This window comes from Papilio xuthus, unplaced genomic scaffold (genome assembly GCF_000836235.2).
Source record: "Papilio xuthus unplaced genomic scaffold, Pxut_1.1 DF826938.1, whole genome shotgun sequence".
Lineage (NCBI taxonomy): Eukaryota > Metazoa > Arthropoda > Insecta > Lepidoptera > Papilionidae > Papilio > Papilio xuthus.
In genome coordinates this window covers 1,571,195-1,590,823 of record NW_013531711.1, presented here as the reverse complement: position 1 = coordinate 1,590,823, position 19,629 = coordinate 1,571,195, and the positions used below count along the sequence as shown (strand labels likewise).

General features: G+C 32.4%; 3 protein-coding genes across 3 annotated transcripts in view; 2 read left to right on the top strand and 1 right to left on the bottom strand.

The window, feature by feature from the left end:
- LOC106121575 (4-coumarate--CoA ligase 1) overlaps nt 1-4,387 on the top strand; it is a 9,678-nt gene extending 5,291 nt beyond the window's left edge. Inside the window, exons 5-10 of the mRNA XM_013317287.1 lie at nt 90-151; nt 249-434; nt 738-859; nt 1,213-1,374; nt 1,768-1,938; nt 2,977-4,387. Coding sequence (XP_013172741.1) covers nt 90-151; nt 249-434; nt 738-859; nt 1,213-1,374; nt 1,768-1,938; nt 2,977-3,267 — 994 coding nt within the window. The 3' untranslated portion in view covers nt 3,268-4,387. The remainder of the gene's footprint in view (nt 1-89; nt 152-248; nt 435-737; nt 860-1,212; nt 1,375-1,767; nt 1,939-2,976) is intronic.
- A 2,159-nt stretch (nt 4,388-6,546) lies between these two features.
- LOC106121651 (4-coumarate--CoA ligase 1-like) lies at nt 6,547-11,753 on the top strand. Its single transcript, XM_013317369.1, has 8 exons — nt 6,547-6,832; nt 7,942-8,152; nt 8,410-8,766; nt 9,277-9,462; nt 9,700-9,821; nt 10,108-10,269; nt 10,679-10,849; nt 11,375-11,753. Exons 1-8 carry the CDS (start codon nt 6,635-6,637, stop codon nt 11,663-11,665), a joined length of 1,698 nt encoding a protein of 565 aa, XP_013172823.1. The 5' UTR covers nt 6,547-6,634; the 3' UTR covers nt 11,666-11,753.
- Nucleotides 11,754-12,908: 1,155 nt separating this feature from the next.
- LOC106121824 (uncharacterized) lies at nt 12,909-19,375 on the bottom strand. Its single transcript, NM_001312193.1, is given in 3 exon segments — nt 12,909-13,681; nt 14,141-14,261; nt 19,236-19,375. Coding segments are annotated over 3 exon segments (333 nt in total). The 5' UTR covers nt 19,330-19,375; the 3' UTR covers nt 12,909-13,563.
- Nucleotides 19,376-19,629: the final 254 nt, after the last annotated feature.

Genomic DNA, 19,629 nt, shown 5'->3' with positions numbered 1-19,629 from the left:
AAAAACTAGATTGTAAAGAAGTAATTATTGTTTAATAAACACTTTGTAGATAAATAACGTGACTGATAGTACATAATATCTAAAGCAAGATTAATTTTATCAGCCATTAAAAATGTAAACAATCTTATAGATAAGCAATTAAATTATATAAGTAAGTTCCAGATAAAAAAATTATAGGCAAGAAAATTAAACTCGAATGTTTTCCAAATCATAGTAAAATGTGTCTTAACTTACTTTCTTTTTTTCAGCCACACATCAGGATGCTGTGATGACAGTTCTACCTCTGTTCCACATATACGGTGCTTCAGTATTGATGTTTCACAAAATGTCACAAGGTATAAAACTGGTGACGGTGGCTAAGTTTCAACCGGAAACATTGCTAGATGCACTGGAAAAATACAAGACAAATGTTTTATTTGTTGCACCACCACTTGGTGAGTATCACGAAAATCAAATCGAAGATAATCAGTTAAGAAAAAAAATAGAAAATAATTTTTTTTGGTAAATCGTAATCTTATGGCCTGTAATTTATATATTACCAATTAATAGTATTGTATTGTAGTACTGATCATCAAGTGTTCAATAAATGGTCATTTATCATCTTGATAATCATTGGCCAATAAAAACTTTCTTCATTTTCGTCAGTTAAAGTTGTTGTCAACTTGACTGCCACTGGAGTTTAAAGAAGTACATGAGAGTGGATTGAAATGACCAGAGGACATTTAAAATAATTTCAGTGATAATGATGGCGACGCATCCTGCTAGTTCACCGAAGAAGTTCCAGTACTTGGAAACAATCGTGAACGGCGCTGCGCCGCTATCAGAAACCGATGCAGAGAGATTCTTCACTAAATCAGAGGTTGTTATACATAAATTAAATCAACGTCATAATTTGATTAGCGTACTTTACTGGAATTATGTACTAAACGTAAATTGGAAGATATTAATTAATTTCATAATAATGCTTTGACAACGCTCTCCATTGGTAAACCTTAGTAGTCTTGGAGAAATAAATATTTTAAGGTAAAAATTACTTTTAATAGCCTGTGTATCATAATTTATAGCATAGATAAAAACAAAAGACGATAAAGTAACAAATAAGCACACCCTTAACTTGTAACCATCGCTTTCCATTGTTTTCGATAAAGTAGGAATATAGGAACTTAATATGATAACATCAATACAAATATAATAGTGATGTGATTTTTCTAGCGTAAGCTAGATTTCAGACAAGGTTATGGATTAACTGAAACATCTCCAGTCGTTGCCTTAACTCCTCGAGGTATGGATAACTACGGTTGTGTTGGATACCCTATACCAAGCACGAATCTGAAGATTGTCAACAGTGAAATGAAAACTTTAGGTGCTAATGAGGTGAGATATTTCATCAAATATTAATCTTATTTCCATGAAGTTAAACTTACGGGAATAATAAAACAAAGTCCTAGTCCAAGTCCAAGTTTAGTCCTCTTTCCCTTCCCATCCTTTTTCTTATAAAGAAAGGATGGGAAGTGGAAGAGATCCGGATGAGAGGATGCATGGGAAGGGAAAATACTTTCTTTCTGTGCATCCCATTTTACGTCGATTAAAGGTAGGCAAACGCATATGCAATTATGTATGTTTCAGGTGGCCGCTCGCTCGTTTGCCACCATATGATAAAAAAAAACAGAAGACTAACAAAATAATTAATGTTTAGTTGCAAAACAGAAGTCTAAATTTTCCACGATTTTTCTCAAAGAATTTTAAAATACATCTTAAATGTTCCAGAAAGGCGAGCTGTTAGTAAAAGGTCCACAAGTGATGAGGGGGTACAAAGACAATGCCGTTGCGGACAAAGAAACATTCACCGAAGACGGCTGGTTCCGGACAGGAGATTTGGCGATAGCGGACCACACGGGAGTAATCACCATATCGGATAGACTGAAGGAATTGATCAAGGTATGCATAATATTAGAAAAAAAGTCAAGTGTCAATGTCGTTGGTTCCTAACATGGTGGCATCTATTCAAATGAATTAACCAATAGATTTAAAACTATTGGTTACTTTCGTTTTAATATTATTGTTGTTACAAAACTCATGCATTCTAAACATATCAAATGCATTGCTCTAAATAATAGTCTTCTTTTTTATTTTTCATCAATGCAAGGAAATAATAAAAATACAAGTATTTTTTCACTGAAGCATTTATATTAACATACAAATGCTGACTTTTATTAGGTCAATATTATGTTGTACAATTAAATATTGATTTTATAAGAGAACCCTTACAGAAACTCTTCTGGCTTTAAATCAAATAGAACGTCTGTATCCAATATTCAATAGTTCGAGAGTCTATTCAATAATAATAAGTTTAATTAAGTTATAACTCACTCTGACTAACAGTTAAATGTGGGTCTATTCATTCAGTAATAAAATAACTAGTCTATCTGAGAACATAGTTAACAAGGAAGTAATTAAAATTACTTTTTTAAATGGTAAAGCGAGTGATTGTATGTAAGTTAGTTTTTTCAACTCTGTTTTAAGAATATTTCCCAGAACTACTAGATAGTACTAGTTCTTTCTACGTACTACTTACGCTATATATCTTTTCTTTAATTAAAGGAAGTAGCAAAAAAATCGAGAAGTGTGGTTACAGTGACTTTCATAGTCAGTTGTTACAGATGTTTTGAATATTTAAATATGTGTCCCAAATTCTTCTCTCCTAAGGAGCAAATAAATAATAGGAGAAAACAAAAAACAGCACTTCTATCGCAAAACGAAACGTATCATCATCATATTCATCCCTAATTCGTCCACTGCTGAACGGCATAACGAAACGTATGAGTCTATTTCAATTCTATTTAACATTCTTGATAGCATCCATGATATCCTGAATAATCCCATTAATGGGGCTTTATGACTATTTCAACCGAAAATAGAACATCGAGATCATAATTATCATAGCCAGTAGTAATCATTTGACCACGTAAATTACAGGTAAAAGGCTTCCAAGTGCCTCCGGCGGAATTGGAGGCAGTTCTTCGTGAACATCCTGACGTTAGTGAGGCAGCTGTCATTGGTGTACCTCATCCAAGAAAAGGAGAATCTCCTAAAGCTTTTGTCGTTCTAAAATCAAATTCTAATACTAGTGCTAAAGAGATAAGTGAATTTGTTGAAAAGAAGGTAGCACCTTACAAAAAAATTAACGATATAATGTTCATAGACAGTATACCAAAAAGTTCGGCGGGAAAAATTCTAAGACGAATATTGAAAGAGAAATACTGTTAAGGCATTTTAATAGTAAGAGTCAACTGATATATTGTATTGAACATTTCATAAAACAAAAATTAAGATAAGATCGAAATTTGGATATCATTTATGTGGCATTCCAAAAAAACTATTATATAAGTATTTTTTTTAATACTTGTACTTTTCACTTACATAATTGTTTTCTGCTTAATAAAATGGTTTATAAAGTGGAATGGATACTTTGTCGTGCGCTTTGAGCTGTTTTTCGATATTCGATGAAAATGTTAACCTTTACAGTTTTTTTTTTGGACTATCTTAAATCTTCTATATTAATCTACTTTAAGTCTAACTTACTAAGAATTTCATATAGAACTTCTAATCTCAGTGTTTGTCTATCGTCAACCCATTATACCGTAATGATATCATTTTGGTCTATAAATTTTAATATTGTCGGTCTATAGTTTTTAAGTATTTACGTTGTTATTTTAATAATATTGTTAATTAAGTAAATAGGGTAAATAAGACTGGAAAGGACCATTATTGTTTAATATTTTTATTTTGTATTTATTTTAATAATTAACAAATGAATAAAAAATCTACACAATGACATTTATTACCACTGTTTTTTTTGTATTCGGTGTCCCTTAATATAGATTAAAAAATCTTCACTAAGGGTCTCATAAGGCACAAGTATTTGCAAAAGGTATGTTACAATAAAGAGCAATATTTTAAATGAAAGGTACTACTTGAATAAGCTGTCAGGATTGTTATCAAATATTATATTTTTTTATTAATCTTAGCATTTGTTTTATCTAGTTATAAAAAGGCAGTTTTATATTTTAAAAAAGTTATATATATAATAAATTATTACTCTATTGTAAGGGCTTTCAAACAAGGTAAAGCAGGTCGATTTTAAACTAAATTTTCTTCATCCTGAATGAGAAAAATACTGCCGAAACTCAATGTTTCTTCTAGTCTATTTTACCATGAGTTTTTCTTCACCGAAACACATGTAAAAGAACATGCTTCATTCTCTTTGGACAAAATAATTGAGATCGCATATTTTTCTACTGGATTTATAGCGAAACTCATGGTTCCTTCCTTTTTAGTAACAGCTAGTATGGTTACTTTTAGAATTATTTATACACTTATTTACTTGTATTTAATGTTCCAAATAAATTTTATAGTACATCCAATATGTTGTTTTATTTCCTATCTTTGTTATATTAAAAGTAATTGCCACGTATGGCACTTAACAGATAGAAAATTATATAGGTTTTGCCCTGCTCTATAACAAGAGTCCAGAACAGTATCTACTAGTCTTCTTTTTTATTTATCACAGCTCTATATCGAACGTCCTTAACAACTTTATTAATTTTCTTCTCATGCCCTAGTCTTTGTAATATATCTTATATATAAAACTAGCGGACCCGACAGACGTTGTCCTGTCTACACGTCTTTAATTTGAATAAATTAATATGAAGTTAATATTTGATGAAAATTGTGAATGTAAACCATTGCCAGATCCCCTTGAACACACACAAAAAATTTCATCAAAATCGGTCCAGTCGTTTTAGAGAAGTTCAGTGACATACACACTCACAGAAGAATTATATATATAAAGATTATCTTGTCACAATTTTCGTTCCCATACTCCTCCGAAACGGCTTGACCGATTCTCATGAAATTTTGTGAGCATATTCTGTATATCTGAGAATCGGCTACTATCTATGTTATAATCCCGCAGACGGAGTCGCGGGCAACAGCTTGTATGATATAAAATAATCTAATTTAGGTTGTCAAATGTATAACAAATTTCTGAAATCTGATTTGTACTTTCATAATGCATTGTAAGTTCCAAAAAAATATTCTTCATATAAAATTGAGTATAGTAAGTTGAAAGTTAAAGGCTTTCCAACGGCAATAACTAACTCATTTACCCTAATACTAAATTATAATAATTGATAGATTTACACGGTTAGGTGTGTCTATATGTATGTGCGTGGACGTAAACATCATTTGTTCTTTAACTATCTATTTAGCAGTACAAAGATGTTACCTGTTTTGGAACATGAAGGTGATTTGCAGAAATAAAACGTATTTATGACTCGACAAATATTCCGACATGTCATAAATGCCTTATGAATTGACTAGTATTAAAAAAAAACGATAGTAACAAAAAATTTATTCGTCATCAAATTACATCCTGTTTTTAGAAATCACTAGTTGTTGCCCGCGACTCCGTCTGCGCGGGATTACAAAATAGATAGTAGCCAATTCTCAGACATACAGAATATGCTCCCAAAATTTCATAAGAATCGGTCAAGCCGTTTCGTAGGAGTATCGGAACGAAAATTGTGACACGAGAATTTTATATATAAGATAAAGATTTCTTACATCTGTATATACTATATAAAAATGCGGATTATTTAAACAAAGACACCTTTAGCCTCTTCAAAGAAAAACATAAAAATTGGATAACTACCGAATAAAATTTCGTTTTAACAATGAACATTTACTGTCGCATGTACCAGACTGTTAAGTTATTTCACACTGTATTTTTAGTGTCTACATGAACAGATGCATAGTGTTTTATTACATTAACTCTACACTTAGGTTCTTCCTCAGTGGCAACTTCACCATTCTGGGTGGGTTAGATGGCATTTTATTAAATTAGAATATTACATTGTTACTGAACAAAATAAATAGCATTGAACTTTGAATGGCCACGTTTTGCGGTGTTATCGAAATCGTCCAAAATTATCTTTATATATTGAACAAGTATGATAATTGGTGGCACTGTCCTAATTTACACCGAAGCGTAATAAGATTTGGTAATGCTATTTTAAAATGCATTAATAATAACGAACGTTAAACAAAAAGTTAATTTTGTATTTAGAGTTAACGATTAGTTAGTAGATTAGTTAACGATACGGGATACAAGCTAAGAAGAGAAAGAGAGACAGAATTTGCATTAGTTATATAAATTTTGAAGAAGTGAGAGACCCGAAATAAATTAAAATCCGAGATTACGACACCATTAGGTTACCGATGTGAGACCTTTTGTTGTTTTTTTCGAATAGGGTCAGCTACTATCAGGGGGTTTCGCAGACGGAAGCGCAATAGTGCCGTGGCCAATAATTAGAAAAAATTATAAAATTAGTTTTAATTATGACTTTGTATACTTTACAATAGCAATAAGAGTTAATAAATAAATTATTTTACAGCATAAATACTGTCGTGTTCGTTTTCAAAGATCGTCTTTATTTATACAACGGTCACAATGCAGTCATGGTCAGTGCTGTTTGATTACTTCAGTCAATTGCGGACTTTATGTGAGTTAGGTCTATTAAGTTGCGATTGAAAACCCGTATTACGTATTCCATATAAAAACAATATAGTTGACATGTTTAGAACGCAATTGATAAATAAAACATTTAAACATGAGTTTAGAAACTTACTTGGTGTATTAATAAAGAAGAAACATGTATGGACAAGTGATAAAATTGCCAAATCACCGTTTAAAGATATAGAAATTCCAAATGTTAGCGTTGCTGAACATCTCGTGAACAACTTGGAGAAGTGGGCAACGAAAACTGCAGCGGTAACAATATTTTTAATTTACAATTTTAAAGAGTGTAGAATGTTTTGGGCTTCTAGAAAGAATTAACAGTTTGTAATAAGAAGTTGTTCACTAATAGAAGAACAGTTTTATTTCTTAAGTAAATACAAGTACTTTCGAGACAGGCCTCTATTTCTTCTTATAAATGGAAGTGGACTTGTTGACGGGATAAATGAATCTTCTTCCTAGAAGAAATATTATCATTCTGTTTATCCCCTATTATGACCATTAGAGTAATGAAACACAACTAAACCTTTTAACTTCTATAAGCTGCGGACATTTCTATTTTTTGCAATCTTCTAACTGTAAAGAAGGTATTTAAATTACAAATGTAGTGACATATTATAAAGACACGAAGTATCTTATACTCCGATATAATTTTTGATAAAGTACTAGAAATTTATTTAATCTGATATCATTATTAAGAATTAAAAAGTTATAACAAAACATTATTTTTGTGACAATACGAGTTATCAGCTTTTCATCGCTGCGTATAAAAACAATGACAGTTATATTATTTAAATTAGGCTGTATAAAAAATACGACGTTTATTTTAAATATGTATACAACTAAAAAAAATCGAACGTCGTCTGTTCAAACGGCATTTAAATCAGGTTTACCTTGACGTCGTTGACCTTGAAAGAAGACACCTATGGGCCTACTCATAAAAACTTAAACAGTGTTCAATTGTATTTTGGCTTGTGACGTTTTTTTTCTGTGTTAATGTCATTTGACACCAGTTACATATTGGGTCTAGCTTTTTAAAAAATCACGCTAGTGAAAAAACTAGCGCGCTTTCTACCGACAATTCTCAAAACATCCAAAGGTTCATCGCATTATAAAATGGTTTAATAATTCACAGTTATACATGAAAAAAAATCGATATTACGTACAGACTAGCTGTCGCTGTGTATAAAAAAATACAATTAGTAGACTACGTGTTTTTGCACACTGTTCTATATTAATGCCAAATTTCATCGAGATTTGCTCAGCCGTTGTAGATATACCATCAAACAAACATACATCCATCCCTCTAAACATTCGCATTTATAATATTAGTGAGATATGTAAGATGAAACTTGTCGTTCTAGATATGTGGAATTACGGGTCGGCAATACACGTACGAACAAATACATAAGCAGTCGCAAAGGCTTGGTGCTAACTTGAGGAAGAAATTAAAAATAGAAAATGGAGATACAATCGGAGTTATATTGCCGAACATGCCCGAATACCTTACGACCCTGATTGGTTCACTTAACGCCGGAGGCGTCATCTCTACCATGAATCCAAGTTACACAGCATGTAAGTATTATTTTAAACAAAACAAATATAAGCTCTGATCTCTCAAATTTAAAATCTGAGGCCCAAAAGAATGATGCCTTAAGTTGGTCTTAAAGTCCAATATTATATGGCCATCCATCCTCCTTGGTAGAACAAAAGAGGTTATACAAGCACACGAAGTCGTGGAAAAAATAAAAGTAACAGATAACAGTCGTAAACTAATCCCTGATCACCACGATAAATGTTAAATAATATGATAACACCTCAATAAATTCCAGACGAAATTCAACGACAAATAACTATGTCTGACACAAAATTAATTTTCGTCGTCCGAGAAACAATTGACACGGTCAAGGAAGCATTAAAACTAAGCCAAAGAAATATTCCTATTATAGTAATTAATTTAGACGGAAATCTACCAGAAGGGACCATATCCTTTAAAGAATTAGTTGAAGACAATCATGTAGATGTAGGCATATTAAAAGAAGTTAAAAGAAATGAAGAAGACCTTGCATTTCTACCTTATTCTAGTGGAACTACTGGTTTACCAAAGGGCGTTGAATTGACAAATAAAAACATCGTAGCTAATTTAGTACAACAGGATACAGAATGTAGACAATACGAGTTTACAACAGGTAAGTTTTGTTTATTATAGGGTGGCAAATGATCACTCGGCCACATGAATTCGGCAAATAGTGAAGCATCGGCTGGCAATTGTAGCTGACTTGCCAATCTTTAATCGAAGGAAGAGACGCACCGATAGAGAATAATTCCCTTGTTATGTGTCCCTGCCTCCATTTAATTGTTGTCCCCTTCCAAATCTTTCGTTATGAGATAAGGGTGGGAAGGGGAAAAGGACTAAAATTAGGCCTTCAGTATGCATACTCATCAGACGACACGCGGAATTACTTCCACTACACGCATGTCTCCTAAGGGTTCGGAGTATTGCACTGGTCGGTCCGGTCCTTTCGTACATCAGGTGTTGCTGGCGTCTAACGCTGTTATATTCTTTTCAAAATATTACTTGCAGACAAATCAAAAAATTGGAACAACAATTTTTTAAAATCATCATGTCCGATGTAAGCAAGACTAAAATACTTTTTATGGATTTTGTAAAACATCAAGAGAAATATACTCTTCCACAGAATCACACCAAGACAGTGTACTGGTCTCTTTGCCGATGTTTCATAGTTATGGATTAACAGTTGTCACTCTTCATAAGTTCTCAGTCGGAGCGAAGTTGGTGACTGTCCCACAATTTAGACCTGAAACATTCGTTAATATACTTTCAAATTTTAATTTAAACTTGTTCTACTTGTCTCCACCAACAGGTATGTTTGTATTATTTCTTTAGATATTCGAATTTGCTTATCTAATAAATTGTGTAATAAAATGTATCTATTGATTTTAAATTACAAGATCCAATAAAAAATATTATAATCTTATCGCACTTTTTTCGATTAATACTTCAATCTAAGAATGAAATGCGTTTTTGAATAATATAACAATCTTTATGATGTCTATTTCAGTTTAAATAAATTTTGGTTTAAACCAATTATTTTTTACAGTATTGTTCATGGGATCATATCCTCAAGTGCTACCAACATATTTAGAACACTTGAGATGCGTAACATGTGGAGCTGCACCTTTGCCTGTGGCAGATATTGAAAAATTCTTAAGTAAACTCAAAGTAAGTGTTTTTTTCTAAGATGTTATTCTTTATTCTACTTACGCAAGGTCTTCAGGAAAGGAAAATTGCAGTTACTTCTATGTAATAAAACAAAAATAAAACAGCCTTAAAATAAAGGTTAATTACCTGAACGGAGGGAGTGAAAAGATAAATAAACAAAGAGTTGTAGAAGAAATTGCACAAAAGGAATTTGAGATACAATGTAGTTGTAACGTTAGTGATACCTTTTATATTTTGATCAAACTTCAAAGTAACATAAGTTAACTTAAAACTTGTAATGTTTCAGCCCAGTGCCCACTTCGCCCAAGCTTACGGTCTTACGGAAACCAGTCCACTTGCAACTGCTAATCCAATTGGATACAAGGACTACACAAAAGTAGGATTCGCTTTACCTAACAGTTCCCTAAGGATAATTGATGGTAATAATAACAATCTAGGACCAGATGAGGTAAGAAATTAGAGAACTACAGTTTTCTTAAAGTAAAAATAACAGAAAACGTAAATCGTCACTATGATCTTACTGATATACAATAAAATTATAGAAGGATGGTACAAACTAAATGAGAAAATGTTTTTGGTTCTTGTAGTGTATGCATAAACGTAGTGTTGTTTGTCTCGAGCGTACACGCCATAAGTACATGCCGGAGAGAGGGGACGTCAGCCGATGTCAGACCTTTGAGCCGGCAACACGTGTCGGTACGTGAACGAGCCAAATATAGCACAACGAATGCTACAGTTCTGATATACGCCACAATCATACGTTAAACTTGATAACGTTTCCATGTTTTTAAAGAAAGATCAAATGACTAAAACTCTATATTAATTCTGTAATTAATTGTATTTTAATATCATTATAGGTCGGAGAATTAGTAATAAAGGGACCAAATATAATGAAAGGTTACAAGAACAATCCAGAAGCAAATAACCAAGTATTTTTAGAAAACGGTTGGCTGAGAACTGGAGACTTAGCAAAAGTAGATGATTTTGGAGCTGTGACAATAGCAGATAGACTCAAGGAGCTAATCAAGGTAAATATCCGTCATAATATAAGATCTGGATTACATTACATTAGTCTGGATATAAACTATGATATTTTAACAATTAATTACTCCACTTTGTGTGGCACGAATATTTTTTTTTTATATTATAAGGTGGCAAACGAGCGAGCGGCTAATTGAAATCGCTGAAATAGCTAAGCGACCATTGCACATCCGCAATTGTAGATGCGTTGCCAACCTTTGATCGACAGAGGAGGGGATGCATAGAAAGAGAATATTTTCCCTTCCTATGCATCCCCTCATCCGGAAAATCCACTTCCACTTCTCTTATAAGGAAAGGATGAGAAGGGAAAGAGGACTAAAATATTCAGGCATTCGGGACGCACACTCATCAGATGAAACGCGGAATTGCTTCCACTGCCTGTCTTTTGTGTGGTCGTGGTATTTCACCGGGCGAACCTGGCCAATACGTGCGAAAATGTTAAAGCGCGCTCTACCATAGCAAAAAAATGATTATATGAAAGCACTAAGATTGGAAAATACAATGTATTTCAGGTAAACGCGTACCAAGTTCCACCAGCTGAACTTGAAAGTGTATGTAAAGAGCATCCTGCAGTATTTGATGCAGCCGTTGTTCCGATACCAGATGAGAAAACTGGCGAAAAACCAAAAGCATTTATAGTTGTCAAAGATAGTGCCAAAGTGAATGAAGAAGACATAATGGCGTTTGTAGCTAAACGAGTAGCACCATATAAACGGTTAAAAGAAGTAACATTTATAAATGAAATACCAAAAAATCCTTCGGGAAAGATATTGAGGAGGGTTTTAGTAGAAAAGTTTTGTTGATTGATGTAGCTTGTAAAAACAATTTATTTTTATATTTTTTTATATCAGAAGGAGGCAAACGAGCGAGCGGCCACCTGAAATCGCTGAAATAGCGAGGTGACCGTTGCCCATAGACATACGCAATAACATATGCGTTGCCTACCTTTAATCGACGGAGGAGAGGATGCAAAGAAAGAAAATATTTTCCCTTTCCATGCATCCTCTTATCCGGAAAGTACACTTCCACTTCCCATCCTTTCCTTATAAGAAAGATGGTAGGAAGGGAAAGAGGACTATATAAGGCCTCCGGGACGCACACTCATCAGACGAAACGCGGAATAGCTTCCACTTCACCCCTGTCTTCTGACTTCATCACATATTTGTTATTTGCATTGTTATTGAAATTTTATTCGTCATATTATCTAGTATCTTTGTAACATTCAATTTGGTTTTTAAGGGATTGAAATGAAATTGTGAGTCAAATCTGGGATAATAACGTAAAGCTAAATTTATAACCTGAAGTGATATCGGCGTCGTAAATTCTTGAAAGTTATGGTTTTATATAAAATCTCGTATTAAATTCACGATTGAATTTTGCCAACATAATTTCTCTTAATATTATTATTATGAATGCACAAAATTTTTTAGTGTAAAATTCTACGTTCACTGTATTCACATATTTTTTGTTGAATTTTAGTATAATATTGCTACATGTCTCTAATATATAGTTAATGTTGATTTCTAATTAAAAATGTCTTAATTATGTTTAGTTTTAAGCGCCTGAGACAATAAAGCAGCAAATAAATGTAAAGTTTTTTTTAATAACTTTTATTATTTTCGAATTATCTTCAAAACGGCTGACCCGATTTTGAAGGAACTTTGGAAGGTAGCTGTTCGTATCAACGACCATAGTAAATGATGCTTAGTCAGACAGTTAGGTAAATATAAGACAAGATATTGGGAGAAATAGATTGATTCGTTGGTAACCAGCATTAGGTTTTATATCTCCCTGCTCCGTATTGGGGGTGCACCGTTGATTATTGCCGGTGCACCCCCCGTGCGGTAAGTCTGTATGTCCAGACTCAGTGTTCATCCGGGGCTGAACTGAACGTACAGTAGCTGATTAATGCAGGATCATTAAACTTTTTTGTAGTCTTGATTTTTTTTTATAACAATTTTTATTAAATGGGTTATTTAAATTGTATTGTAATGAAAAGGAAATTGCAAAAAAAAACTTTTTAATTAAAAAATAAATTATTTTATAACAATTTGGCGGCAAGATAGCTTCTCGAGTATGAATTACGTTCAAACTCTTCTACAAGGAACTAAAGTCTTCAAGCAGCATGACAAATGGTGTAATGTCGGGAACAGGGAATCGATAATATACTAAGATAAAGTGTATGATATATACTTATTAATATTCAGATTTATATCACAGTTATGTTTATATTCTTACCGTGAATTTACATTGTTGACATATCTAGTTAAAATTATATCTCTGTTTTTTTTCTATGGCATAAGATTAAAAAGATACATTTTTATACAAGTCTTTATATAGTGGAAACTGACAATAAAGGCGCGTTCACATAATTTCACAAAAAAATATTAAACCCTATTCACACACTAAATGCTTATTTTTTTTGTTTAATACATTTTATACACTGATGTAAATTAATCTGAAAAGATTCAATTATTATAACTTTTTTACAAATAAAAAGGCTTGTATACATTTGTAACTAGTAAAAAGAAAGTTATCTTAACTTTTTCCAATTCATAGCCTTAAATATCTTTTTGCCACACTTCACACAGTCATTGGTTACTGCAGTCTTTTAGTGTAGATTTCGCATTAAATAATCTACATTTAGTGGCTCTCTTAGTGACCATTTAATTCCCAACATATAACACCGCATCTGCTGCATTTAAACAAGATTATTATCCAGTTCACAATTGATTTTTGGACAGCAATCTGGGTAAGGTCTATGAAGGTCTGTCTCCGTGATGTGACATTTAGGATCATCGGTTACAACCACGCCGCATCTGAAAAAAAAACATGAATTATCAGGTATTTACATAATATTAGTAGTATTACTAATATTTGTTGTCTTACATACTAAAAAGCTGAAGTTTGCGTAAATAAATATGTTTAAAATCACATAACTCCTGAACAGCTGTACGGCTTTGGATGTAATTTTGAGTAGATGTATATATTACAGACTGGAATAGACTTATAGCTCAGTTTTTTACATTTTGCGTTGCGCTGTCAGCCTCTTTTTAATATTATTTATCAATATTTTATCTATTTGTCTAAATTAGTTGTAAGCTTATTTTAGGTTAGTTCAGCTAAGATTTAAGAGAATATATATCCAGAACGGCTGCATTGATCTCGCTGAAATTTAGCATAGTCTGCAAGAACACATAGGCTACTATTTTTTTGCTCATTCCGCGCGGAAGGAGTCACGTGCGATAGTTATCAATAAGTTTAAAAGAAATACTTACGAAGCATAATGTATAAAATCTTTTCCACATTCGATTCTTACGCAGTATCCGATTGGTGAAATCTCGTCATTGTATGATATTACATCATTTATCTCCCGAATGTAACAACCTTCTTTATTTTCTGTAAACAAAAGAAATAAAGGTTAACACACATTTTGCGAATTAAAATTAAATGAATATATTGTTATAAATAACTGTCGCCCACGACTGTGTACGAGCCGAATTAAAAAAAAAACTTATTAGTCGTCTGTGTTCTTCCAATGGTCTACATCTATGCTAAATTACAATAAGATCCATGTAGCAGCTGCTCCCCCCCCGCCCCAGTAATTCGAAATTTAGATATACATATAAACTACCTCTCCGGATTCTTACATAGATAACTCAAAAACTACTTTATGGGTTAGTTTTTCAGTAAAAAATTTAATTTGGAATAAAAAAAAGTTTTTATTACTAAAGACCTACTCATTGGCTTGCGATGTTCTTGTTGTATATTAGTGATTGACTATAGGGGGTGATGATTATAATGGGTCAAGTGTAAAGCGAATATGGATATATTTAGCTAGATATTTTTATTATTATAATATTTACAAGCGAACAGAAGCTACTAGAATATATTTTTGTTTTGTATTCGTATATTCATTGGAGAAGTTAATATGCATGGAATGTAGAGCGACTATTTTCGATTTTATGAATGCGTTGAACTCTTTTTGTTGGAAAGACCTTGCGTTTATAAATATACAGAACGAATTTTATTCAACGAAATTTACAGGTATATATTGTTTTTAATTTTTCTTTATTTTGTCCCATCCTCATGGCAATTGTTAATACTGCGTTAAACTTGATAAAGTCCAAGTTTAAAAGAACTTATTAAAAACATTAAAATGTTTTTAATTCATAGAGTAACAAATTTTATAGTTTACTAGCTGTTGACCGAGAATTCGCCCGCGCGAAATAACAAAATATATAATGGCCTATGTGTTTTTCCAGACTATGTTCTATATGTATTCCAAATTTCATCGAGATCCGTTCAGCCGTTCTAGAGATACCTTCGAACAAACATCCATCTAAACATTCGCATTTATAATATTGGTAAGATAATTTGCCTCATTATTAGCTAACCCTACGTTATGGGTGACTAGGCCATAGTCAACCACGCTGGCCCAGTGCAGGTTGGTTGACTTCACACATATCTTTGAATTTCTTCTCAGATATGTGCAGGTTGCATTACTATGATTTCCATCACCGTAAGGACGTCGGATAAATGTACATATGTAAATCGGAAATCGAAAAACACAATTGCAAGTCAAGTGCTTGACCCCTGAGCCACCGACGCTCTATGATTTACCTAGACGCATTATAAACTGTCTAGTTTATAATTTCATGACATATGTTTAGCACTACGGTATACGATAAGTGTAGGGTACCAAAAGAAATAAACAATAATGACGTGTCTATATGTTTAATGACATCATCGTTAAGTAAACAAAGTAAAGTTATGTGAAGAACTCTTCAAAAATAATTTGACCTTGTGTCATATTTACAATTAAGAACCTTGACCCTGCAGAGGCGAAATAAATATCTTTTAAATCTGTTGTTCAATACGTATAAGTGCAGCAATCAATATATCTATTGTAACAAACATACAATCAACTTAATATTACATATAAAATTCTCGTATCACATTGTTAGTTACCGTACTCCATGGAAACTGCTTGACCGATGTACATATTTACTAACTCTTAATTTATTTTAGGTAATAAATAAGATGTCGCTGGCGCTGTCTCCCAAAACACAGTTTTAACTAGTTAAAAAGACAGACCCCCACCTATATTATGAAAAATGTTTTTTTTTTGTTCAATATCAAAACTTTCATTTTCATACTGTGCTGTACGCACTTACGTGAAATACGATCTTTCAAAGTATTAGAGATGATAATAAATGCAATTTCACAACATCATATATCGGGGTAGTTAAAATATCTTGTCTCTACTACGTATTACAAACGTATGAGATTGGATGTTGCGGAAAAAGTTGATCGTTTTATTTAACCTTATTGTTGAATCTATGACGTCAGAACGAGGTAAATGTTTAAATAATTCATGGTTAAATTTTGATAAAAGCAATAAAACAAAAAACTACTTTAATCAGACCTTCAGTTAAACGATTGTCGGATGTTTGATTTTACGACAGTCATATAAATTTAATTTTGTAAATTTTTGAATATACGCGTAGTAACGAGCTGTATCATCATTTAAGTATTGCCATATAAACAATCACCCTTAACTTAGGGTAGGCTCCGAGCCCCTCGGTGGGGACGTAAAGTGAGCTGATGATGATGAACAAGCTGTACAGCATTTTTATAAGAGAAAAGGGCGTGAACACCGAGGTGATCAACTACGATGGACATTTGCAACACCAGAGGAACTGCAAATGTGTTGCTGACCTTTCAGGAGGTGATATGCTCCATTCTTAAAGGACTCTAAAGTCGTATTAATTTGGAAATAACGTCCAGGACAGGATATTCCAAAACACGGCCGTGTTTTGTTTGGTTTTTTGTATATTCTATTTAACAATCGATACCTAAATAACAGTATTAAGGCTCTGATGAAGTTATTAGTGATTTTAATTATTTTAATTGTACATCTTTATCTAAGTCAGAGTAAGTATACTTATAGTCAGTTTCTGAGACCAAAATCTTCGTTTAAAACATATTGCTTACTCTGTTTTGTCAAAGATAATGACAGAGATGACGATATATTTTAAACAGAGATTTCGAACTCAGAAACTCACGGTTATTCTCTACAATATACTAGAGCAGATTTTAGAGAGCGAGATAATATTCCATGCGTATTCTTAATCAAACTTATTTCTTTATTAATTAGTAATTTTACTGTCATAATTAGGAAGCGGATGTGGCATCCAATTAAAGAAATATTCCAAAACAATATGTGAAGTAAACATCTCGATTAATTTGTTAATCGGCGCCATCTTGCCGGCGACTATTCCGATATAATTCTTGTAAAATGCCATCTTGGCGCCGTCTGCAATCTCGTTCATTGAATGAATGATGAGACTGAAGATTCCTACGAAAACAAAACAGGTTTAAACGAAAACAATAAAGACGATTCGATTCGCGTCCGCTTTATCAATTAATAAACTATTTGATTTATTTGTGATTTTAATATTTTTAATTTGGAACTACAGCTTTCCTTTTACAAAGGCAAATTGTGTAATTTAACTTTTAACCATTCAAAAAATACTCGAAGCTTGCTATAATCTTACTAATATTATAAATGAGAATGTTTAGATGGATGGATGGATGGATTGAAAGTATCTCCAGAAAGGGTCAACTAAATTTGCTGAAATTTGGCAATGTAAACCAAAGCCTGAAACATATAGGCTACTTATTAAGTTATTTTTAATTCCTCGCGGACAGAGTTGCGGTCGACAGCTAGTATAAGATAAAAATTGAATAGCAGATTCGAACCTAGGAGGAAATCATTATGATATCTGCGTTTTTTTATTCGCACGATGATTGTCTATTTCCGTAGACATTTACGATCCATTGAATAAAAATTACATTCATTCTAACAATAAAATCTTATATGTTTATTATCCGTAGAAATATGTAGGTATTTATAAACGAACGCAAATGACTACTATGTCATACAACATATTATCTCTAAGGTTATCTTATGTCAAAAGACAATAATAAGATATATTATGAAGACCTGTGTAACTCTGATGACCAATATTTTGTAATGAAGCAGTTATTTGTGCGCTATAATAATAAATATACCGAAAATTACAAAAAAATGCAACTATTTAAATTTTATAAAAAAAAACTGTTAAATTACTTGTAAGTAGCTATTAAAATTACTAACTTATGTGTTCCAATGCTAAAATAAAAAAATATATATTTTTTAATATTAAGATTATTTAATCATCCTGTAGTATAAAATATATTTTACGATCTATTGTCAATTCTATAAATACTTATTTATGTTTAAATAATATAAAAATAAGGTCTAGATGTTTCAAAGAAGTGCAACCACAAACAATGACACAAGAATTTTATACAGAGTACATATCTTACTTCTTACTAATATTATAAATGCGAATGTTTGGATGGATGTTAGTTGGAAAGTATCTGCAGAACAGCTGCATGGATGTCACCGAATTTGGTAAATATATACAACATAGCTAGCTAGTCAAGCAATTGACTCGCAATCTGCAGGTCTTGATTTTCAACTTGCATATGTACATTTATCCGACGTTCTTTCGGTGAAGGAAAACATCGTGATGCAACCTGCACATATCTCAGAAAAAATTCAAAGATATGAGTGAAGTAAACCAACCCGCACTTCTCCACCGTTGACTATGGCCTAGTCACCCCTAACTTATGGGTCCCCTCGGTGGGGACGTCTTGTGAGCTGATGACGATACAACATAGCCTGGACGAATACATAGACTACTAATTATTTTTTTTATTCCGCGCAGACAAAGTTCCGGGCGACAGCTAGTTTATAAATAAATTAATCAGAATGACCATGAACCAAATAATACATTACGTGTTGCTTTACCTAAGTTGGATATGAACTTAAAAATCGAAATTTTAAAAGCTTTAATGACTACAATTATCGAGTTACTTGAACATACTCTTCATTTAGTTAATCACTGTTTATTTCGCTTGTTCATTAAAATTACACATGACGAGTGCATTAAGATTCCCCCGAGTTTATGTTTATGTACATATCTGAATATTTCTGTATTATGCGATATTTAATTAAATAATAAAATGTAGAGAGTAGATTATGAAAAGAAAGAATAACATAATTTATGTTTACTAATCTGTTACATACGGACACATAAAATACATAAGACGACATATAAGGACCGAATTATTTTTAATTTTTTTCTTAAATTGGTCATTATATAGCTTAATTTTTAAAATAAAATAAACTTTCACTATTATTTCCAAAAATATTAAATGTATAATTCTTTTACACAGATTCTTAAATCATTTTTAACCACATAAAATAATTCAATAATATAAACATAAATACGTCAAACGGTATAGAGAAAGTTGACATACCTAAATTATGGGGTTTTTTGGGTGGCTTTCCCATCCAAACGGCGGCACACGCCAAACTCACGACCGTCAGAAATATTATCATCTTCGAAATCATTATGAGAACACTTCTCGTTAGCGAATGCTCCACGAATATATCCAACACCGTAACTCAATGCAGACTGACTTGCTTGTTTGACGCACACTTGTTTTTATTTCTAATCGGCGACCCGTGGACTTGCGACGCGTCTTATCGTTTGATAGCTATCGCGACTTTGTCCGCGTGAAGTAGAATATCAAAATCTCATCCCTACTATAGACTTTAAGAGGATTAATTTATCTTACTAATATCATAAATACGAATGTTTGGATGCCTGCATGGTTGTTTTTAAAGGTATATCGAGAATGACTGTGAGAA